We start from the raw sequence: 24,994 nt of genomic DNA on the forward strand, positions 1-24,994 counted from the left end.
TATAACAATTCCATTTGCCAATGACACCGACAAGCACCTCCTTGACCATCTTACCACCTAATTTTTTAATAAAAATAGCCAATAATATTCGAGGTACGGAGTAACTTTCAAATATCTTCTCTCGAAAGACAGGTAATTGTTTAATAAAAATAATAATCTTTATTAATACAATAATGCGACAGCGTTCTTTCTTATTCTTAAGTACGAATGTAGTTATTGTTACAAAAATAAACTATTTTATTGTATATGTACATGTATATACACCTATGAAATATTCTTACGTATAATATGTGTACAAATAAATAAATTGATAAATTAACAATATACATGAAAATGTATGTATGAAAAATGAAAGTGATAATAAAAATACACAATATTATAAACAAAATGCTAAATTAATATTTCCGAACTACTATTAACAAATTATGAGATATTAACAGTAATAATAAATGAAAATAAAAATAATTGTGAATATAGTGTGTTTATTTTTTAAAGGAATCGAGTAAGGCTTGTGCATGCACATGTATTTTTAAATCATTTAAGCATATTTTTTCCAAATTATACAATATGTGATCAATTTCCTCGTTTTCAATCGGACATGGAGGGTACATCGCGTCGGTGTCTAACTCTTCATCAGTCATTGCCTCTTCTTCTATTACTTCATTTTCTGCACATTCCGAGATCCATGTCGCCACCTCTACAGGAATATCTGTTGTAGGTATTTCAGAATCTGGATCTTCTTTAATGTCTTCTTTAAGAACCGAACGATTTAAAACTTTTGACCATGAATTGTAAGCACTATCTATCGTTATATTGTTCCACGCGTCGCTTATCATATCGATGCAGTCTTTAACATCGTAATCTGCGTAAAATTGCATTATGCCTTCATCGTATTGCTGTACCTATTAAAAAGACGTACGTATGAAAGAAAGAAAGAAATCAATTTAAAAGCGAGTATTAAATGAACAACATACTCGGCGAAGTAATTTATGGCGAAATAACTTCTTGCATTTTAGAATAATTCCTTGATCCAATGGCAGGATCAACGACGACGTATTCGGTGGTATGAACACAATTTTGAAATATCCGTCATCGATTTCGTTCGAAAACAATTTATGCCCACTAAAATTATCTACTAATAATATTACTTTTCCTTCGTTGAGAGTTTCCTGCTGATGGCGCTTCACTTCCTGTTTAAAATAATGAAAATACCAGCTTCGAAAAACCGACTTGTATACCCAAGCGTGTGGGTGACTCATATACGTAACTGGCAAGTTATTTTTGCAGTGTTTCAGTGCTCGCGGGTTCTCGTATTTGTTGACAAATAAAAGCGGCAGCTTATGAGTGCCACTTGCGTTTGCGCAGAACCCGATGGTCACCCTATCCTCTTTCTCTTTTGTTTCTGCCACCCGTTCTTCCTCCTCTTGTAAAAGCTTTCGAGGAAGACTTCTCCAAAACAAACTGGTTTCGTCCATACAGTACACGTTCTGCTCCTTTATCTTTTCATCGCTTATCAATTGCGAAAACTCGCTCATAAAACCGGTCGCCGCAGCTCCGTTCACATCTTGGATTGCTTCGCGCAGTTTCATAAGGCGTATTTCGTATTTGTGCTTAAACCGACAGAGCCATCCACGGTTTGCATTAAAAGTCGAGGGACCACCGATTTCTTTGTATATCTCTTTTGCCTTCTCTTGTATAAGGCGGTCTGTTATAGTGTCTTTGACCAATCTGCTTTGGATGAACCAATGATACAATCGTACCTCTATGTCCTCGTAAGGGGACGTGCGTTGTCTCTTCCTGTTCTCATTCCGCCAATTATCCGCGTGCGCGGTTATTTTGATGGCGTTCTTCTTGTACCTCAGAATGGACCTTGTGCTAACTCCATATTCTTGTGCAAGCGACTTCACGGTATGACCGGCGTCTAGTTTTCGTACGATCTCTGCACGTGTCGCTACAGTAGTTTGCTTTAGATTGGTTTCACGCGAGGACATCGCGGTCTCACGAGAATTAACATTCTGAGCGCACATTTAAAATATGCTGGTCTCGCGAAAGGTTGCTAAATTGTTTCGGATTCATGCCAACGAAGTATCTTTAAGAGGCTGCACTGTGGGGTGGGCATTTCCTTCGTTTGCCTTACACCCCCTCTAAAATTACAGAGATGCATAGGCCTGCAATGTAAATACGTATGTACTATGTACACTGCGCGACAGAACTATAAGACACGAAATATCGTGATGTACGATGAACCCAAAAAGTATTTGAACATTAATTATTTACCCAATACTCGAAAAATTGCTTATGTTTAAACTGTGATAATTTCGTAAAAGATGATCGTACGACAATAAGTTTCGACTCATTTTAAAGCTAGAAGCCCCTACTTTGATAATCTATTGTGTATTTTATTCTACGATTTTTTTCATGATGTAACTAACGAGAAGCTGAACTAATTGGATCCGCTGTAATTTCATAATTTTATGGAACTGCAACAGAATGACAGTGCAACCAAGTGATGTTTCTATGTAGTCGAACAAAACCAAAAAGCAATAGAATTCCAATCTATTCCAAACGATAGTTTCATATTATTTAATGTGTTGTTTAATAAAAACTATTTGCAAAAAAGTACCTAATTTTATAAAATAGTGTAATTATGTAAAAACAAATCATAAGTACGTCATAATTTTATCGCGGAGTGTACTTATGCACAATATCGAAAGTCGGCCATTAAATTAAGAATCATATGGTTTGCTGTATGGGGTTCGTGATTGAATATTATTCAAATTCAAAGGTAAGAAGACACTCGGAATAATCGAAGGTGTTCTTATAGTTCATAATTTTTCTCTTCGAAAATGAATAGGAAATGATACAAGTCTGTGGCCAAAAATGACACATACCGGCGACAGAAAATGGCTAAATATCTGACTAATAATATATACTAAATATATGCCCAATAATATATACTAAACATCTATAGTTTAAAAAAAATTGTTAAAAATGATATCCGTATAAAAAATGGTGACTTCATTGTACATTTTTAAATCCGACATCGATCCTGAAAGTACTGTAATACACTTATATCCCCTGAATTTCTAACAATTTATATCTCTTATGTTAGCTGCAATGACGCGGCAATCGCTATTGAAAACGAAAGATAAGGTAATATAAGCGCACGTATTTACTATTGTATCATATAATAAAATAATTTCTAAAACATTGATTCGAAATCAATTGGCTGTTAACTGCAGGAAACTTTTCAGTCATAATGGCTTCCGCAGCGTAACTTGAATCTTAAACTTTATATGTTTCTTTAACATCCTAACAGGGAAAAAATTTCTTTAAGATTCCATCGACTGTATTATGTCGTTACATCATACCGGCCACTATATTAAATAAATTTTCTCACTCTACCTCCCAAATCAATCAGAGGCAAACGACCAGAAGAAAAATGAGACGGTAATTCCTGGAATTATACCCTGCTCAGATAAGTGTCACAAATCCTCTGTGTTAAAAGTCCAAACCTGTGAAACTTACGTGGACACTATTGTATTCTGTGCCCATAGAAACAACAAGCAGCTATTTTTACCTGTGGTTACAAACTACACGAAGATGGTTCAACTTCAGCATCAATAACGATATTCTTCCGCACGAGGGGAATAAAGGCGAACTTTCTTCGCGTCGTGGAAATGAACCATCTGTGTTACGATACTGTGCATCATACATCATGGAATATTGCTGCGTATGAGGGAGATCTCATTTCAGTGGTTCGATGAGCATATCCTAAACAGAATTCAGAATAAGAAAACGACACAGAAAGTATACTAAATTTCATATTGTCGAGTTATTGCATTTGTTAAGACAAATGACTATCCTTGAGGATAAATCTATTTGGGAAGATGGACAGGTAAAAAGTATATAAATTTGTTTCAAAGAGGTTACGTTGGAATGACAAGCAGATATAAATGGACGCGGAACAAATATAATTTTACATATTACATATATTTTTACATTTAATTAAAAATATTATGCTCAAAAACGTTTCTACCACTTTCTCATTTAAATATTTTAATAACATACATTAAAATTTGCATATATATCAATCGACTCACCAAACAACAATATACACATAATTTGTTGAAACAATTATTTGTGGACACTAAAAATCGTTTGTAGAAAATGGTAATCTACAAATTATAGTATGAACATTTGTAATAACAATAACAGGACTATTCAATACAAAAAAGAATTTAACATTTCATGACATGTATTTATAGTAACATGATATTAGAATTTAGAAATCTAATTTTTTCTAGGAGTTTCTTCTGGCAGACGTTTCGCGAATGTCTGTCGATGAAATTGTGTCTCGCACACGTTTGCTGGACAATGAAATAAAAATTATGAAAAGTGAGGTCATGCGCATTTCGCATGAACTGCAAGCACAAAATGAGAAAATTAAAGAGAATACTGAAAAAATCAAAGTAAATAAGACATTACCTTACCTGGTGTCCAATGTAATAGAGCTATTGGATGTGGATCCCCAGGATATGGGAGAAGAGGATGGGGCAGTGGTAGACTTGGATGCACAACGGAAGGGGAAATGTGCAGTTATCAAAACCTCTACTAGACAAACATATTTTCTACCTGTAATAGGTTTGGTTGATGCTGAAGCTTTAAGACCAGGTGATTTGGTGGGAGTCAATAAAGACAGTTATTTAGTGCTGGAAACATTACCCGCTGAATACGATGCAAGAGTCAAAGCTATGGAAGTAGATGAAAGGCCAACAGAACAGTATTCTGACATTGGTGGTTTGGACAAACAGATTCAAGAATTGATAGAAGCTGTTGTCTTACCAATGACACACAAAGCAAAATTTGAGACACTTGGCATTCAGCCCCCCAAAGGTGTACTTTTATATGGACCACCGGGAACTGGAAAGACTTTATTGGCAAGAGCTTGCGCTGCACAAACAAAATCCACTTTTCTGAAGCTGGCTGGTCCACAACTGGTTCAAATGTTCATTGGAGATGGTGCGAAATTAGTAAGAGATGCATTCTCACTTGCAAAAGAAAAAGCACCAGCAATTATTTTCATTGATGAATTGGATGCAATCGGTACAAAGAGATTTGATTCTGAAAAGGCTGGCGACAGAGAAGTACAGCGTACTATGTTGGAGCTGTTGAATCAATTGGATGGATTCAGTTCAAACACAAACATTAAAGTGATAGCAGCTACAAACCGAGTAGATATCTTAGATCCAGCTTTGCTGAGATCTGGTCGTTTGGACAGAAAAATAGAATTCCCCCATCCCAATGAAGATGCCAGGGCACGTATAATGCAGATTCATTCCAGAAAAATGAACATGTCTCCAGATGTGAATTTTGAAGAATTGTCGCGATCTACTGACGATTTTAACGGTGCCCAATGTAAAGCTGTTTGCGTAGAAGCGGTACGTAATATAGAAACGTTGAACTGTCGTGAATTCAGTATGTTAACATTTCGTTTCATATCTTTTCTTTTCTACAGGGTATGATAGCATTGAGGCGTAATGCAACTGCAGTTACACACGAGGATTTAATGGAAGCTATTAATGAAGTTCAAGCAAAGAAGAAAGCTAATCTCAATTATTATGCTTAATATAATTGGTTTAGTAACTTATTCAATGAGATACTTTCCATAATAAATAAATTCAGAGGTTATAAAACCGCAAAAATTTCATACATAAAATGACTGTACGATGTTGTTAAGTAATTAGAATAATATAAATATATCATGTATAATCTAAATATATGCTGAATGAAAAATGAAAAATATTTTTTTATTACGCACAGAGTGCTTTATTACATTCATCAATGTTCCGTTTCTATTTTATTTTATATAGTGTTAATAACTTTAATAAAAAGACCTATATTAATAAAGAACGATTGAAAATTACATAGTTTATTACATGTTTTACTGTTACAAACATATTGAAATCTAAAGTCTTTCTTTCTAGAAAGTTTTGAAATGAACAAATTTTTGTAAAGTATGGTCAGGTTTCGTTGTAAATTATACTATTTACAACATCTGATTTTTTATACTTCATAGGTTACAACAAAAGAATGATTATGTGAAATAGTTATACGTAGTGAAAATAAATTTTTCATTTAGTAATAATTGTTTTACTTTCATCGTCTCCTATGACTTCTTTTCTTTATCCTGAAAAAGAGTAGGCAAATATATTAGTAATTTATAGAAAACATACATTACATTGCATGTAAATTAAAAAGTAAACACTGTTTTACTTCTTTGGTCCTTTCACGAAACACCAATCAACAGAAATAGGTTGTCCTAAAATTTCTGTCCCGTTTAATGCATCCTTTGCTGCTTGTGCTTCTTTGAATGTCTCGTACTCTACCAGTGCGTATCCCTTTAAAAATCCTGTCCTTCTATCCAAGTTCAAATGTAAATTTTTAATTTGACCAAATTCAGAAAATTTGTCTTGGATATCATCTTCTTGTGCTTCTTCGTGTACTGAGTTTATAAACAAAATCCAGCCTTCAACAGCTACAACATAGAAATGTATTTTGTAACTATAAAATGTCTCACCACAATTCTTTCAAGTTTACAGTAATTTATTTAATGAAATAAGAACTGAAAAGTTAAGGTTTACATTACTGTGTAACTAATAAAATTTACTTTGTATAAAGTTGAATTTCAGTTCAAAATTATATTATAAAAATATTACTCTAGAATACAACTTTTTAAATGTATATCTTACATCTTTGTGGGCCTGGTTCATCATCATCCTCCTCAACAATGTTCATTGACTCATAATGACCAACATCGTCACGAGTGGAAACTAATTCCGCACCGTGTCCTCTACCTTTCCTTCTTTTCGCTTTTTCTTTCAAACGGGCAATTCCCTCTGAAAATAACACATAGACATGTTAAATAAACAAAAACTATTACCACGGCATAATAAAATATATTTTAAATACGCCGGAACAAAACTGACAATACGCCGAAAGAGGTTATGTGTACAAAATAAATGCTTGAATGCAAAATGAAAATAAAGGATATAAACTTACGATCGCCTTCATCATCAACTTCGAACTCTTCCGCATTATCAATATCTAAAACATCTGCCATAATTACTGTTCTTTCGTTTCAATAACTGTTAACACTTGACAAAAGACCGTGTTTACCAGTGTTTACCACGAAATACTGAAAGCATTCATTACAACCATTGATTACGTGTTAGATAGTTGGACATTTATGTGTATAAATGTGGTATAAATTAGAAATTGATTTATACATAAAATTAGTATTGATTTTCATGTAGATAGTAGTAGTATCGATAACGAACAAATAATCGAGCTATTTTATATATATGTAAATTTAAATAAACTGTGGAACTTTCTTATAATATTCAATTCACCGTTATATATTCTAATTGTATGCTAATATACTTGCTACATGTTACATGTATTTATGAAGTATTTAAATATGTTCTTTTCATGCTTATAAATATGTAAAATTATTTATAAGGCCAATAATGGATCGTATTTCACGTGTTCACAATCGATCTCTCGATGCTTCCTAAAGAGCACCAAGTCAAATTTCAATCATAAGCATACAACCAAACATTCATCATGCAACTAATATAACTACTCTTTAATAAATTTCTTTCGAACACCTAAATTAAAAAGTAAAATGTCGGCAACAAACATATCTGAAATAAAATAAAAATTATTAAAAACACGTTTACAAAAATGCCGTTATAGTCATTTGACCAACTAAGAACATTTAAATGGCAACTGCTTCAGTAACAAATAATAAATCTCCAGTACACGACAATGATGAGAATGATGAAGAAAAAGGGAAGAAATTAACTGTTCTTGAATCACATGGTTATTGTCTTGGAAAAACGATAGGTGCCGGTTCTTATGCTACTGTGAAAGTACGTTATCCTATAATAAACTATTTAATAAAAATGAACGATTATGATACTATTGCGACATAATTAAGAGAACCAAATTGTCATTTAAATATGTAATCTGAAGGTTGCGAAATCTGATCGACATGCTTGTCAAGTAGCGGTAAAAATCATTTCAAAATTTCAAGCGCCCGGCGAATATTTGAGAAAATTTTTGCCGCGAGAGATTGAAGTAGTTAAAGGTTTGAAGCACCCGAATTTAATTCGTTTTTTACAAGCAATTGAAACAACTCATCGGTTAGTTTTCTTTTATACACATAAATGTATCAGAGACTTTGTTACATATGACTATCGACTGACTATTAATTATTTACATTTAGTGTATACATTATTATGGAATATGCTAAAAATGGTAGCTTGCTGGACATAATAAAACGAGATACATACATTGACGAACTGCGTAGTCGTAGATGGTTTCGGCAATTGTTGGAAGCGATTGATTATTGCCACGGACGTGGTATAGTGCATAGGTAAAAAATAAATAATAAAATTTTGAAGAAATCCTATACTGAAAGTTTTTGAAATGGTTAAAACGTACCTATTTTTTTGGAACAATGTTAAGATATTTCATAAAGTATTTTGTTCTTTCGCATTTAATGTATAATACTCTTATAAAATTATAATTATTTAATTTCATTTAGAGATGTAAAATGCGAGAATCTTTTAATGGATAGTAGTTTTAACATCAAATTATCCGATTTCGGATTTGCACGAGGACAAATGGTACCAAGAAATGGAATTTCTCCATTGAGCGAAACGTTTTGCGGAAGTTATGCTTACGCTTCACCTGAAATATTAAAAGGAATCCCGTATTTACCTCAATTATCCGATGTATGGTCCATGGGTGTAGTACTATATGCAATGGTTTATGGTCGACTTCCGTTCGACGACACAAATTATAGCCAACTTCTAAAGGTACCCAGGTACATTAAAAAAAAAGCTCTATAAGATCGTGCCATCTAACATTTTCTTTCGTATGACGATGGTATTTTTTAAAATAAATTTTTTGTTCTAATAATTCCTTCATTTCTTAATATAGCAAGTACAAAGTAAAGTTTCATTTCCAAAAACGCCAGCAGTGTCCCAACCTTGTCGTTCCCTTATTTCTCGTATTCTTGTATCAGAACGAACACGATTACGCATTGATAATATAAGAAATGACGCCTGGCTTGCTGCAGCCCACGTCACAGCTCAAACATCTACTACTGATACTGTTATGGTAATGATTTATATCAATACTATTTATGATCTCATCTGCTGGTCGACATTTCAAACACTTACCGGTAAATTTTATAAATTAGGGCGTTTCGAATGCAGATACGACAGCAAATAAAGTAGTAGAGATCGTAGAGAATGAAAGAATAAGTAAAAATACAGCTGATACAAGAGCTCCAGTCATCGAAACTCAGCAACCTGATTTAAATAACACAAATCGAAACACCTAGATTAGGCCCGCAAACTAAATTGGACACTTCTGTTACCGCTAAATATCATTCTCTTGGTTGTCGGTATTTAATTTTGCACAATAATTATCACAATATTATGGCACCTTTATTTTTATGCTTTTTCAGTTTGTTCTCTGCACTTATATTACTACTATACAAAGTATACTGACAAGTATAATTATATTACACAACAATCTGTTTCAAGATTTTATAGCAAACAGGACCTGCCTAAATGCATTATCTGAGAAAAATACAGTATATAGTACTGTACTCGTCAAATCACAACATAGCATGATACTTAGCAACCATAAGTAAAATTATTGTACTTATCATAAAAATACCGGGAGCAGTTGCCTTATGAATACTCTTTGTGTCATCTGAAAATAAATGATACCGCTGTTTAAAGCAATTGATTAAATTACATTTCCACAATTACTTTTATCGTTATACAATTGTTATGATATGTTTACCATTGGTATTTGTCATTGGTTCCCAACCTAAGCTCCGATCGATAGCCTTTTTCCATTGTACATATAATATGTCCCGTTCTGTATCCAATATTACAGTGCTTTTTAAGTACCGAATGAAAGCAAGGGGATTTAACGAACTCACCATTTTCTGTTATCGAGGGTAGAAAGATATCACTTGGTACAGCTGCATCAATTTTCACGTCCCATTTACGTATGCCTTCTGCACTTCCAGCAGCTATTGCAACTCCAAGTGCAGTAGTCTCACACATTAATGGCCTGACTTTCTTGTAAATATGTTGATTTAATAACATATTTATTTATTTATTTATATATATATATAAATAAAGAAATAAATAAATCTTCACTAACATGTACAGTCGGGGACAAAATTAAGTGGACACCTTTTAACAACTAATAACTTTTTTAATATTGGACAAAACGATTCGAGTTTTTTTTAAGATTTTTTTAAAGAGTACCCACTTAATTTTGTCCTCGACTGTCGATGCACAACAGTTCTCTTACCAACTGGCATTCCACAAATGTCAGCTTGCATTTGCATTAATAAGTTATTATTCGTCATTGCACCATCTACTAACAATTTCGACAAAGTTAATCCCGTGTCTTCTCTCATAGCTTCTAAAATATCTTTCGTCTGAAATGATACAGCTTGCAATGCTGCTTTCACAATATGAGTACTATTCGTGTCCTCTGTAATTCCACATATAACACTGAAATGACAATACTTTGCAAAAGATATGTGATAGTAATATAATTTAAGGGTTTTTTTATCACCATACAATGAATCAATTAAATTGCTGTATTCATATTCTATTTACCTTCTTGCATCTTTTCTCCAATATGGAGCATATAATCCAGCAAATGCAGGCACAAATGTAATACGATTATCAGTAGGAATTTGTTCAACTAGAGTTTCAGATTCTTTCACATCTGACAGAATTCCAAGATTATCTGTCAACCATTGGATAACGGCACCAGCTATTGCCACCGATCCTTCAAGAGCATATATAGGAGCAGCCTGTGGTCCTAATTGGTAAGCCACTGTTGTCAACAAGCCGTGAGATGAATCTACAATCTTAAAAATTTATTTTTGGTACTTTACGTATAAGAGAAGTTATCCATGAATATTAAAACTGATCTTACAGCAGTTCCAGTATTATACAAAAGAAAACAGCCAGTGCCGTAAGTGCTTTTTGCTTGACCCTTTTGTAGACACATTTGACCTACAAGTGCTGCTTGTTGATCGCCTAAGCACTAAAATATATGCATTTATTATTTCTGATATTATACAGATATTATTACCTATTTTTAATTAGAAGTCTGTACCCCTGATATTGGAACACCAGCCAAGATTTCATCCTGAATGTAACCATAGATTTCGGATGAGCTACGGATCTCTGGTAGAATTTCTAAAGGTATATCGAAAAATGATAACAAAGTTGGATCCCATTTTAAAGTTGTGATGTTCATTAACATTGTTCTTGAAGCATTAGTAACATCAGTAGCATGTACACCAAAGTCTGAGCCTCCAGTTAAGTTCTACGAGCAATAAAAGTTTGTTAACAATATCTTACAAAAGAATTAGGTGTCAATAAATGAATCCAATGAATTTACCCAAATCAGCCAGGAATCAATTGTGCCAAACATGCATCGTTTTTTTTCTAATGCTTTTTGAATGCGAGGTACATTCTGTAACAACCACTTTAACTTTAAAGCACTGAAATAAGGACTAATTGGCAGACCACAAAGTGGTTTCAGATAATCTTTGTTTTGGTTGTGTATCTTTTTTAATATGTCATCTACTATTGAAGTTGTTCTCATGTCCATCCATACTGTAAAATAGTTGAATATTTTGTTTAATTAGTGTTATGACTATAGGTAAATTGAAGTTTAATTCTGATATACAACCTATAGCATTGTATAATGGTTCTCCTGTAACAGAATCCCATACAACTGTGGTTTCTCTTTGGTTTGTTATACCGACTGCAACTATATCGCTGGGATCTATGGTAAGTTGTCTTAAATTAAATACAGTTTGATAGAGACATTCCTTAACTGCCTTCAGGATTTCTATAGGATCTTGTTCAACCCATCCTTCTTTTGGACATGACTGGGATATGGCAACTTGATGATAAGTTAACACCTCTGCTGTATTCGCGGCGAACACCTGAAATGTTCAAATTAATATTTGAATTCTTTTGATTAGCAACATAAAAACTTATAATTATATCTTTCTATATACGAAAAGTTATAAGTAGTATAATTTGTAATTCAGAAAATTATTAAATTTCAATAGATTATCTTTTATTAACTGTTTTCAGTAAAAATAGGCTTTTATTTTTTAACCGAAAAATTGCATTGTACATTTATGCGTGCATGTTATTATAAAAAACTTTATTTAATTTATATAGGACAAAGAAATCTCATTGTAAGAAATGAATGAAATTTTATTACCAAAAATCTAGCGCTACTTGTCCCTTCATCAATTGCACCGACGAGGGGTCCATATCTACTTGTAGACTCATTTTTGTTCATCTCATTAAGAGTTGATCGAACGGATGCCAACAGTCACGCGTTTTTGTTTCCATCCACTGTCAACGGACAATTCAAATTATGAAACAACGCAACCATGAATGTGAAATTAGTAGTGAGAGGCACAAAGCAATACATATGTTGTTAAAAGGTTAGGTAACTATAGAAATCATCCTACAAAAATAAGTGTTAGATCGCGCGCACGTTGCTGGCTGTTTCTCATCGATCGTCTTCTCGATGAGTAGCAAGAATTTCCATGCATCGCCCACCATGACAGAATCTCACAGTTCTCATTTACAATTAGGTCGTGTAATATTAAGTATTAGTTGATTGAATATTGCAAAATTCCATGTTTTTTTTCGTATTTCGTATTTCAATTCTTCATCGATTACCGTTATTGTTTTTTTCAATGTAAGATCAAGTTAACAGGCATTTTTTTGTGATGGTGCGAAGTACAAAAATCTATTAGGCTATATTATAGATATTAACAAATTAAAGTCAATAATTGTAATTAATGAAGAATTGTATAAACATTAAGGTTACACGAGAAATTTATAACTGTTAAAACAAATTACAAATGATTAGAGAAATGTGATATTTTACATATATATATGCTACGCGACTAAGTAAATATGCATATGTACATAACACACTTTACCGTACCGTTCTTTTAAAAATTGGCGGCGATTACATGAATAAACTACTTCGCAAACTACGTTGCAATTTGGAGGTCGATTCAAACGAAAAATGAAAATATAAATGAAATGTTTTGATTGGTTCATGGAAGCGGTCTGATAAAATGAGATAAAATACTTTTATGTTACCTTCTGCGAGATTAGATACTCATTATCCTATTAATAACAATTCATTTGTGTGCAAGTTGACGTAATGAGTAAAAATAAAGCAATTTATACTGTATTGGGAAGTATTTAAGAGCATTTGGATTGTCATTTTTAAATTGAATAATAATTTAATTCAAATAAATAAGTTTTATCGTACGAATAATTGTTGTCTTTAAACACAAATAACTGAATTTGATCATGCTTCGGAAGACACGTCCTATATGCATTTATGTGACCAATAAAAATTCTAATATGACTGCGAAATGCGCATATTAATGATATGTAAGATACATTGAGAAAATAAATCGAAAATGTGAAATCATTTTTTTTCTTTCACACCCCGTTTTTGAGAAAATCGCGTTCCAGAACATAGTTTTCTTGCATTTTAATATTACCTGTTTCTTCAATCTATTTTCATCGTTAAGAAATAGTTTATTTTGTTTTAAATTGTTAAAATGAAAATATTCTATCTTATATGATTTAGATGATTAAAATGAAAAATATTTGATTTCCGGAAATTTTACTGTTTATTTAAAATAGTATTTTATTTGAATTATAGAACAATGATTATTTAAAATACTATTTGAAATGTTTTTTTCTCGAAAATGTTACCCAGTTCTGCGCATAATTCAGGAAGGCTGAAAATTTCCGTGTAAAATATGGCTGCGTAGAAAAGATCCGATAGAGGGCATTCAACGCGTTGCATACGCAATCGTGTGCCTCCACCTGAAGCCGAGGGCAACATCAAATTCCCGTTCGGATTCGAAAAAGTGGCAACGATTTCGTTGCGTGATTTTCGTAGTGCTTTTCTTCACGACCAACATCCCTACCTATCATGAGGACCTAAATGGCGTTGGCATCAAGATCCGTCTGCCGTTTCGCTCGCTGCCAATCGTTCGAACAGAGAAACGAAAATTTCAAGTCAGTGCTGGCAACTTTTTACGTTTATTATAATGCTTCATTTTGACGACGAACACAGGCAAATATTTTGTTTACCGTGGCATCGGGCACGTTATTGTTAGGGTTATTGGATTTTAGCGGTTACTTGTCGACACCGACGAAAAACGGAATGCTTCGTTGCATACCGCGTCGAACATTGTCCGTTGGACGCCTGGCCGCATTATTTATTGTTTCTTTGTTTCGCAGAGTGTATCGACGAATACGTTATTGTTCGACGGTACACGATGTTACATAAGAAGAGACCATTCCGAAACTCGAAATTTCGTATACACTTCGATTCTAATTCGTACCATGCTATGATGAAAGTCACGAAACATTCCGCAAGATGCCGAGTATCACAGCCGCCGTTCTTTTACAGGCTAATGGTACAAGTGAATGCGCGTTTAATTTTACATAGTCTTTTAATCTTTAACGCTACTTTTAATTATTTACACCTTTTATCAACTCGTGTATAATACTGCATGCTATTCTATGTAGAGCTATAGGACAGAACAGAATAAGTCACATTTTTTTAAAATTTCAGATTATTCCTTTAATTGGAGCACAGGAGAAAGTATTTATGTTCTGAAAAGACAAATTATGCATCAACACAATTATTTGTTTTCAAAATAGAAATGCAATAAAACGGAAGTCCAAAATTTATTTCATGCAAATAATCATAAGTCTAAAGATTTCGGTTTAACTGATCCATTATATGGAAAAAGAACAAAAATGTTCATGTCTCATATTTCTGTTGCAGTAGAATTAATGTTGTATGTGTTACTCAATTGATATGTATTTAATTACACTAACTTTCAGAAAACTTATTTGTGAAATTTGTATCCGATGATTACTGATATGTACATTTGTATTGTACTTTACCTGATAATGATAACAAATTGATGCTTAAAATGCTAAACATAGAAACACGTGACTTATGTAGTTTTGTCTTGACAATCACAGAATAATAATAATTTATATTATATTTATTCTATTATAATATATTTTTCTTGCAGTTGCCTAAACGATGACGGCTGATTCTGAGAAAGATAGCACCCACTGTTTAATATGTAACAGTAAAGTTGGTGTGTCTACTAGGAATAGCATACGTATCTTTAATGAAAACGCCTTTACATCGTCGGAGAAACCACTTGTAGATATCATTTGTGCTGTTCTAGAAACAGATCTTAATGAAGAAAATGTACACTCCCTTGTTGTATGTAAAAAATGCTACAAATTATTTAATGAGGTGAATAAAATTGCAAAAGTACTATTCTTAATAGTGACATCGTAGTAGATATAAGGTTACGAGACCAATCATACTTTTAGGTTGACGAATTGGAAAGTAGACTAACAGAAGTGAAATTAGAACTGTTCAATAACTATAAAAGAACTGTACAGAAAGTATCTGACATGCGAAATGAAGAAGACTATAACGACCATGATTATATAGAAAATACAGAGAGTCAAGACACGGAACTAAAATATACAGAGAAAGTAAATATTAGTTAGACAACAAAGTTATGTTTAAAGATCTTCTATTATACTCTTTTAATATACAATTCATTTATAGGATGAACAAGAAATGGAAGAGATAGAAGGAGAGGAAGAAAGATTAGAAGAGGAGGAAGAAGAGGAGGAACCTCCTTGCGAAGCAGAAATTATACTTAACATTGAACCAATGCCTGAGACAAGTAATTCCGAAGAAAAGAAAAGGATGAAACGATCAAAAATTCCATCAAAACTTGATGCTACCCAGGAACAAGTAAGAAATTATTAGAGGTGTGCAAGAAGGTTATCGAAAATTTTGGAATTCTCGCACACCTTTAGAAATTATTAATTATGTGCGTTAATTTCTTTGAACAGTTGTCCAAAATTATTTATCTTTTCTCAGATTATAAGTAGAGATGGTTCTACATATACTTGTTTGTTGTGTACAAATGAAGAAGACAAAGCCGTTGGAGATGCAAAATCTATAATTGCACACATGAAAAGTGTGCATGAAACTCGTTTATATATTTGTGATATATGCGGAGATGATTTCAAGAAGAGAACCGAACTATCTCTTCATCTTGATGATCACGTTGCCAAGGAAGATGGTGATTTTCAATGTGAAATATGCAATAGAATATTTAGTAATTTGCGTTTGTTCAGGATTCATAAACGGATACATTATCCACAAGTGAAGTCTTGGCCGTGCGAAACTTGTGGTAAAAGATACAGGTACACATCAAGGATATTTTCTAGATTGCATTCGAAATATTTCATCATTATTACAGCATATTTTTTTGTTTTTTTTTGTAGTTCTAAAAACTTGTTGGAAGAGCACATCAACACTCACACTGGTGTGCGACCATATGTGTGCGAGAATTGTGGCAAAGATTTTGCTTCCAAATATACGTACAAAGCACACGTAAAAACGCACGAAATTCGACCACGTCCTTACGAATGTTCACAATGTAATAAATCATTTTTAAGTCAGCAAAATCTTAATCAGCATGAAAGAACTCACAACGGTGTAAAAGAGTACATTTGTCACCAATGTGGTATGTCTTATTGAATTGTTTCTTACTTCTTCTTCTGCATCGGCTTTTCTGTTTAATTATAAACATGTTAAATTTATAGGAAAGGCTTTTGGCTCGCCACACAATTTAGAGGTGCACAATATAGTGCACACAGGCTACAAGCCTTACATATGTAGAATGTGTGGTAAAGCGTTTGCTCGCAAAGCTGAAATAAGAGATCATGAAAGGACACACACTGGAGAGAAACCGTACCAATGCGAATTTTGCGGGGCTACATTTAGGTATGTTCATAGACTTATCGACTACAAATACGAAGAAGTTTTAAACACACATTACCATAATTCTTTAGTCAAAGGTCAAATTTGCAATCTCATAAACGTGCAACGCACTACAACGACAAGAGATACAAATGTGACGATTGTGGAAAGGGATTCAAACGACGAAGATTGTTGGACTATCACATAAAAGCAGCGCATACTGGTGAAAGACCGTACAAATGTGAAGTTTGTACGGCGACGTTCGTATACCCCGAACACTTTAAAAAGCATATGCGCATACATACGGGAGAGAAACCATACCTATGTGAGGTCCGTTTTCCGAAAATTATGTAGTTGAGTATAATTAATGTTTTACCTACTGGCAACGACTTAATAGTTTTTAATCCTCTACAATGCTGTGCAACTCTGAAGCCATAAATTTATTACTTGCTTTTTATATTTCGTTTTCTCCCTAGAATTTAACTTAGTATTTTATTAGTTCACCATCTACCTAACGAATTCGTTATTATGATTTTGTAATCTTTTCAGACATAGTACAGCCACTAAAGACTTATTAATGAGTTTCTGGTATGTAAAGTGTTAACATAATAACATTCTTTAATGTGACATTGTGGAATTTTAGGTTTGTGGTAAAGCATTTAATAGCAGAGATAATAGGAACGCGCATCGATTCATACACAGTGATAAGAAGCCGTACGAGTGTCTAGTATGCGGTATGGGCTTCATGAGAAAACCCTTGTTGTATGCTCACATGCAAACTCAGGTGAGTTAATGCGCTACGTTGTGACAATAAATCTGTATACTTATGGGACGACGTTAATGCTGATGTTCATTGTGCTTCCTCAGGGCCATCTAAACGATACTATTGTGGTTAATCAACCACGGCTCACTACTGAAGACGACCAAGTGATAACAATCCCTGAAGGTGATGTTGAGCTACTAATGGACGAACCTGAAAATGATCAGGTAATTATATGCACTTCATGTTTTTGGAAGCCGTTGATCACAATGTGCCGAGTTAAATATTTTCCTCGCATTTCAGTTGGAAGAGGCTGAACTGTATGTGACTGAGTTAAAAGATCATGTTATCATACAACAACAGAATGAAGATCAAATATATAATGAAGAAGACGTATTAAACATTTCTGCGGAAGAAAATGTTGCGGACGAAGAAGTAGGTCATCTTGTTGATGGAGAGGTAAATGCTATTGATTTAATACGTTCCGTGCCCACGGAAATTTCTATGGATTCTTTAAGTTTACAGTTCGTCACAGAATTGATGACATATACTTTAAATCAGATTAATTTTTTTTATAAATTGACCAAGCGACCAGTTTTTCTGCCAAACTAGAAGAATTGTTTATAACTCACAAACCAATTGACCAATGAAATTTTCAGCATGTATATAACTTATATGAATTTAGCCAGCACATTTTAAAAATTTTCGTTACGTTCAAATAAAAAAAATTGTAAAATGCAACTTTTACCATTTTTCATTACACGTCATTTAGTAAGCTAATGCTTCTACCTTGGCAGAAAAATTGAAGTCGTTCGGACCATTTATAAAAAAGTTATTCTGACAGAGTGTTGCCATCAATTATGTGACTGTCTTTATATCGTTGAATCATAGTCAACGCTTAAAAAGGTAACTATACTGAAACGAAGTTACAGTGGTTTACGATTTACCTGCACATTTCAGATGACTTTTGTCGAAAATGAGGGAATTGAGTGTAAAGAGGAAGATACAGAGCAAGTAGAAGAAGTGTACAATTATAACGAAAGCGAAGATGGAGAAACAATAGTTGTACCAACTACCTCAGAGTACAAAGATATGGGAGAGGACGACAAGAATGCGGTTCGATTAGTACAGATTCGATTCCCAACATCAGTCACAGCAGAAGGTCGAAGTTGGCTAAGTCTAGTACAAAATACATGAACATTTTTGTAGTTTGCTTGTCAGGGGATCGTCTGTTAATAGTCCTCTAATGATAATGTAAAATCGATATAAACGAGCGTATAACAATGTAAGTGAGAGGAATGGATGAATTTTGCCTTATACAGTATGCAAGTGTCATGATTCAAATGGCACGAGTCGAACTTAATTACAATCTTATACGGTAGTTTTTATATTTAAATATGTTCTTGTAATTTTGATGAGATAACTATGTACTTCTATGAAACAAACTACACGATTAAGTTACAGGCAAGAAACTTAACATGTGTTTTACAGAATTCCCACTTGATTTTACCACTCCGAATATTTTTCTATGTTTTATCTGGGGGAAAAAAATGTTCGAGTCGTCTTTATCAGAGTAATGATAAAAGCGAATAACTTACTGCGTTTGCTTTTAGTGGTATCTTGGTTATATATAAAAATCTACGTAAGTAACTCGTAAAAGGAAGTATTCTGAGTTGTGAACTTTAGTAAGACATTTTATATAATTGTTTACGGTGCAGCAAGTCAGTAGTATAATTTTAATTGTAATTAGTACACAATTCAATTGTAAAAACACTTTACGCCTTTGCGTTTACATTTCCCGGTTTTCGATATTTTATAGAGTTTGCTAAGTAATTGCGAGACGAGTTAGCGTGTGAGGTCATAGTTAATTTCAAAGCAAATTAGCAAATTTCAACGCTTTGAATGACCTTTCTGTCAACGAATTGTAGTTCGCCGAACGTAATAAGTTAATAAATTATTTATGCATTTAACATAAATCATATTACCGATTTGGTTAAAATGGGAGCATAAGCATCGATGAAGTTTAGCTAACAAATTTTACAAATGCCTCCATTAACAACTTTATAAACATAAAATTTGTGAAGTATATTTTTAATTTTTTACATTGCAATGCTTGTACTAAAAGTAGTTTAAAATTAACTTAAATCGTTAAACATCACATAAAAATTCTGGTTAGGAGTTCGTTTAGTATTATCCTTATCGTTTAGAGTTTACTGATTACCAATTTTGTTTATGAGTAATGTCGTATAACTAAAATTCGAAATTAATACTTACTATGGGAAAGAGAAAATGTCGCTGTATTATACTCCGATTTCTCCACATTGTCAGTTATGTAAAGCTCTTTGTAACAATAAAAATAAAAATACGTACAAATAAATAAAATAATGTTCTTAAGCGTTATTCGTTTTCTTATCTTCCTTTTTAAAATTTTAAAACATTATTATAGTTTACCATATGCACATAACTTTCTTTTACAGAGGCTTCTTCATGTTTTTATTCGCATAATTTTGATCAATTTTCTAAATCTGCGTTCATTTACTCGAATTGGCAATAAAACAAATGGAAAAAGATCAAGTAATGCTTTTTCAACAGTTGCTGAATGGCATAAGAAGTAGGATACGTTGGAACGAACAACTGCAAATGTGAATTTTTAGAGAATTTGATAGTATAAAATTGAATCATACATTACTAAAGGGACAATGTGGTAAATTAAAAGCCTGATATTTTCAATAACTCAAAGCAGTCTGTATTGTAAAATCGTCGGCCTCTTGGTTTTGATAAATGACAGGATATTACGGAGCACTGAGATAATCCATTCAGCGATTAATTGTTACGCTATTGTAGTCCGAGCCATCAAACAGCTTCTAGTCGCTCTCAATAAGTTAAATTGAGTGTGAATAATATTCGAATCCACCGGTTCCCGTGTCGAAGATTCGTGCCCTAATATCTCTTTATCCAGTTTCGTCTTTCAAGATTCACGTACAATAGCGTATGGGAACACTTGATTTTTTTTTAAAGAATGGAGGCTTAATAGTTTATCACATAAAATAAAATGATCTTACACGCGTTTGATATACTAGATACGTTTCATTCTTTTATTAATATTAAGGCAGATTGTTCGATAATTGATGGAAGAGTTTACACATTAAAGAGATATTGAATATTTGAACATGTAACTGCATGTTTGATAGTAGCGATATTTAAATCGTCATATTTTTTTAAATGCATAATCCTGTGTGAAATAGATTTTCATATTTCACATAAAAAATACATATTGTGTATTTAGATATAATTCTAAGATGCATACGTATTTTGTAATATAAATATGTCTAGTATCGTGATAATGGTAAATAACTAATCCAAAGTGAAATAATATTTTAAAAAGTGTATATGAGAAATGTTCGATTCTTAGAAAGATCATTTATATGCATAAGACGCTTAGGAATTCTCCCTTCAGTCGTCTTGAACTCAAATACAGGAATGCATGACGCTTCTCACATTAATTAATCGGCAGTCTAATTGAATTGCGTTGTTAGTGAGCCGCGATTTCGGCGTGTCTTCAATGTTCCATCAAATTTGAGTAAACGCATAAAATGAACGTTCAAACAATTATACTTTGAACAGAATGTTCTCATTCTAAACGTGTTAACAAATTGAAGTTGAAAGAAAATTAACTTTCTTCAAATATTTACGATTACAATATCATTTATTTGACCCTTGGATGGCGAGATTTGAGTCTACTTTGGGCCCATTTTTTAAACACTCCACGTGATCGTAGGTGTTAGAATAAATTTTTACGTATTTTTTACACACAATTAGTTGATGTACACAATTTATCTGATCGTTACAATCGTCATTTCTTTTATAAATTTATATTCTTTGCAGAGACCTTCATTAAATATTATTTACAAATCTGAAAAGATTATAATAGTCGGCTACCAGAAAAAAAAACGATCACGAATTGTTTCTGACTTTAAATAATTCGCTAGATGGAGGCTTCGTTAAAATTGCAAAATTAATTTTAAATATTAATAGCAGAACCATATTTACGTTATTATTCATTGCATATTTTTTTAACATTATTCTACCTGTACCTATTTCACACGTGTTTCAAAGTCATTCTTTGAGGTTCTGCACACGTGGTGCCTTCCCTGTTTTCCTGGCTTGAATCTTTCTCTCGTAGTTTCCTCCTTTCTCTCACGTACACACACCGCATGCAAATGTATGTATTATTGCAGCATTCCACGCTGATTAAGAGCCGAGTCCAAAATGAATCTTTAATGATTCTCGCCCGGAACTTCAGACTCCATTATACCGTAAAAGTAACAGTATCATACATTATTTATAATTGTTCACCGCGATTTGTATTTCGCGAATACGTTCTACTACGAATTTTTATTCGGTCACCCCCCTTCTGTTTTAAATACGAAATGCATACCATTAATTCGGGAACTCAAACATGTTTTAACGGTTTCAATTATAATAAATCGAAAATTTCGTTCCATTGAAATTTGGTTCAGAGCAATTAAATTAAAATATATTATTCCCGTAGTCAATATTGAATTCATTGGAATCACATTAGTTTGATTATAAAATAAATATAGAACTCAGTTCTTACTTATTATAATGGTATACTGTGGATGTTGTGCAATTATGATAAAAATGAGTAGACAGATTGCTCTCGGAATATTAAAGCTGTTGAAAAAAAGAAATTTTTATTCGGTCTCTGATCCTTGCGATTGATGTAAACAATTTTTCTTTTGCATACAAATTTACTGTCTACTTAAACTTAGAAATAATCCTCAGATGGCGGAGCTTGAGTCTATTTGGAGCCAGAGTTATAAACGTTTGACGGAAATTTTGATATTTCAGTAGCCAGTTCAAATTATCAGCTATTTCTATGAACTCCAATAAGAAGATTAATATCGATCTTTTGGTGTAGGTTAAAAAATTGTATGTAAAAAGAATTTTTGAATTTTAAATGGATAGAAGCTTTGAAGTCGTCAAAAGTATTTTGAGAGTTTAATTTTATTATTTCGTAGATATAACTTAAGATTGGATATAAATATGAATAGTGGTTTGCAGTTTCATGTTTTCGTGATTGCTGTAACCAAAAGTTCCTTGACTTTTTTCGGTTTATTCCGCGGAACGTATGCACGGTACGCAATCGTGCATATGCATGTATACAGACATATACACTATATCAGAGAACCGTGATTTTCAAGTATCGCATCGAGAATGAGCGAAACTCTGCGAGATTTGTTTGTCGCCGGTGTTGGGTGCCGAAAGGTATACAAAGGTATCACGGATGGAAGTGCGAGAAGGTAGGAACGAGTCTATCTATACATCGGAATCCTATGATCCTTTGATCCCATTCTGATTTACTCACAGGTGATGTGTGCTTGTAGGATCGAAAACTTGCGAAAAGTAATAGTTCGCCGGATGCTGTCGGAATTTTCATCGTCTCTAGCTATCGTGCGATGGCTGAACTTGCTGCTCTTGAAATTTTTTCCGATTCTCGCGAGACTCGCGAGCCATTTCTTCGAGCAGATCGACTGGAAGTCGATACGCTTTTCGCATTCTTACTTATTGTTAGCAAACATAATGAAACGTTAACTTTCGATGGAACGGTCTCGCAACAATTATATCTGGATAACATTATTTTTTCAAGAAGATGATGACACAGTATAATTACATTAATATTATCACATTATGATAATATTAATTTAATTTGATAATATTTATTATAAGAATGTTATCACATTATTATGAAAGTAGTGTTAACTTCATAATAACTCAACTACTTAATTGTATACACAGTCAAATATTAACTTATATCTGTATCAATAGTTTTCGGGACACTGAAATTTGTTTTAATAAAATTGGCGTACGATTGGTAACATTTATAAAATATGACGTTCAGTGTAAAGAATTTTTGCAAATTCACTCTTTCCGTATGTGTATTACTCTTCGGAAAGTGACGTCTATCGTACACATTAAATGATACACGAGAACTGAATTTCGCCGACTCGTGTGCCGTGTAAAATATGGAAACTGATTTACTAATTCGGCATTCAAATTATCACGAAATTTAATCGTGTCCTATATGTGCGCAGAATGTGTGTGTGGTATTCTGTGAATTAATGTTAATTACATTTCACGATCGACCTTTAACACGCGAACCTGAGCTCTATTAAATTTAATAGTATCCTTTCCAGTTAATTTTACGCTAGTCAGACATTTAACGTTATCTGACAATACGAATCGTTAATGCCACAAGGTTCTGAATTTTTACCCATTTCGGAGTTTGACGATAAAATTTCATTCTTTTTTTACATAGCATTGAATAAAATTCTGCATTATTTTGCAGAGAAATAAAGAAACACAAAGGAAATGAAAATACAATTCGTGACCTACAAATGACCTTGGAAGAATTTTGCCGACCTACTTCTGATAAATGCCTTTTGCCTTAACTTCGTTGTCAGACTGCTCTGCCTTATCCTTCAAGGTCTTAAATTCTGTGGAAAAATCACTGTATCACGCTTCCTTTGTGAAATTCGGTATGTTTATAAAAGAGGGATGTACCCATAAACCAACTGCTCTCGCCGAGCTGCAGCTCTATTCACTTTCCAGATATACATAAACTGGTAATGGAACCTTTATCTTTTTTTTAATGGTACCTATCCATTACCTCTCACTCGACAAGACGATAAGACGATTTTACAGCGTTTTAATTTTATACACAGCATATTAAGAACATTCGCAACTTCTTCGCAACACTCTACCCGTTTACCATATACTTTTGCATTAACACGAAATCAATAGCGCGCTCCATAACCAGCCCGAATCTTGTAAACTGAATTTCAGTGACATCAACATTCGCTGGAAGTTCTTGTTCTAAGACAAAGTTTGCGGGCGCGTTTCAGCATCTATTTACGGTCGAAACAAAGCCTCGGCGGGTTTTGCGCTTTAATACCGGCCCGGTAGACATTATTTGGGTATATCGTTCCGTTACACACACACACACACACACATATATATATTTTTTATAGCGCTGGGCTAGTGCAAAAGCTTGTTACCGTGTCCGTGGGATATTATTAATGATCCTTCATAAGGTTCCCAATAATGAATCACACAACGATAAGACTGGTACCCGAGCGTTAAACCACACTCTCTTGTCAGGCAGGGCCGCGAAGAAAATTCAATGTGATCTTTGCGGATCGTTTTAGTCGGGGG

General features: G+C 33.3%; 5 protein-coding genes across 11 annotated transcripts; 3 read left to right on the forward strand and 2 right to left on the reverse strand.

Annotated features, from left to right (window-relative positions):
* The first annotated feature begins 3,682 nt into the window (after positions 1–3,682).
* Positions 3,683–6,184, forward strand: Rpt5 (26S proteasome regulatory subunit Rpt5). The gene is made up of 3 exons (XM_076788582.1): positions 3,683–3,898; positions 4,308–5,441; positions 5,519–6,184. Exons 1-3 carry the CDS (start codon positions 3,857–3,859, stop codon positions 5,627–5,629), a joined length of 1,287 nt encoding a protein of 428 aa, XP_076644697.1. The 5' UTR covers positions 3,683–3,856; the 3' UTR covers positions 5,630–6,184.
* Positions 5,917–7,198, reverse strand: Tsu (40S ribosomal protein S12 homolog tsunagi). Its single transcript, XM_076788595.1, has 4 exons — positions 7,063–7,198; positions 6,753–6,899; positions 6,277–6,538; positions 5,917–6,190 (listed from the first exon to the last, which is right to left on the reverse strand). Exons 1-4 carry the CDS (start codon positions 7,121–7,123, stop codon positions 6,160–6,162), a joined length of 501 nt encoding a protein of 166 aa, XP_076644710.1. The 5' UTR covers positions 7,124–7,198; the 3' UTR covers positions 5,917–6,159.
* Positions 7,199–7,226: 28 nt separating this feature from the next.
* Positions 7,227–9,415, forward strand: LOC143354477 (testis-specific serine/threonine-protein kinase 3). Its single transcript, XM_076788608.1, has 6 exons — positions 7,227–7,934; positions 8,038–8,207; positions 8,291–8,440; positions 8,612–8,885; positions 9,010–9,189; positions 9,272–9,415. Exons 1-6 carry the CDS (start codon positions 7,785–7,787, stop codon positions 9,413–9,415), a joined length of 1,068 nt encoding a protein of 355 aa, XP_076644723.1. The 5' UTR covers positions 7,227–7,784.
* A 133-nt stretch (positions 9,416–9,548) lies between these two features.
* LOC143354452 (glycerol kinase 3) lies at positions 9,549–14,008 on the reverse strand. Of its 3 annotated transcripts, none has more exons than XM_076788554.1 (11): positions 13,890–14,008; positions 12,358–12,494; positions 11,812–12,070; positions 11,518–11,735; positions 11,230–11,442; positions 11,047–11,157; positions 10,722–10,978; positions 10,408–10,613; positions 10,028–10,165; positions 9,886–9,963; positions 9,549–9,792 (listed from the first exon to the last, which is right to left on the reverse strand). In XM_076788554.1, exons 2-11 carry the CDS (start codon positions 12,436–12,438, stop codon positions 9,695–9,697), a joined length of 1,659 nt encoding a protein of 552 aa, XP_076644669.1. In that variant the 5' UTR covers positions 12,439–12,494; positions 13,890–14,008; the 3' UTR covers positions 9,549–9,694. The 3 variants fall into 3 exon arrangements, 2 of the variants coding, with proteins under 2 accessions (XP_076644669.1, XP_076644679.1); XM_076788564.1 differs by lacking the exon at positions 13,890–14,008 and adding an exon at positions 13,099–13,463; XR_013082334.1 differs by lacking the exons at positions 9,549–9,792; positions 13,890–14,008 and having other exon boundaries at positions 10,028–10,169; positions 12,358–12,917.
* LOC143354426 (uncharacterized) lies at positions 13,992–20,158 on the forward strand. 5 transcript variants are annotated; one of them, XM_076788522.1, is made up of 13 exons: positions 14,453–14,602; positions 14,761–14,989; positions 15,233–15,465; positions 15,546–15,713; positions 15,790–15,981; positions 16,111–16,439; positions 16,521–16,762; positions 16,842–17,022; positions 17,091–17,328; positions 17,642–17,782; positions 17,866–17,985; positions 18,062–18,217; positions 18,719–20,158. In XM_076788522.1, exons 3-13 carry the CDS (start codon positions 15,244–15,246, stop codon positions 18,953–18,955), a joined length of 2,226 nt encoding a protein of 741 aa, XP_076644637.1. In that variant the 5' UTR covers positions 14,453–14,602; positions 14,761–14,989; positions 15,233–15,243; the 3' UTR covers positions 18,956–20,158. The 5 variants fall into 5 exon arrangements, with proteins under 5 accessions (XP_076644623.1, XP_076644656.1, XP_076644637.1 ...); XM_076788508.1 differs by lacking the exons at positions 14,453–14,602; positions 14,761–14,989 and adding an exon at positions 13,992–14,198; XM_076788541.1 differs by lacking the exons at positions 14,453–14,602; positions 14,761–14,989 and adding an exon at positions 14,234–14,256.
* The last annotated feature ends 4,836 nt before the right edge of the window (positions 20,159–24,994 follow it).

This window comes from Halictus rubicundus, chromosome 1 (genome assembly GCF_050948215.1).
Source record: "Halictus rubicundus isolate RS-2024b chromosome 1, iyHalRubi1_principal, whole genome shotgun sequence".
Classification (NCBI taxonomy): Eukaryota; Metazoa; Arthropoda; class Insecta; order Hymenoptera; family Halictidae; genus Halictus; species Halictus rubicundus.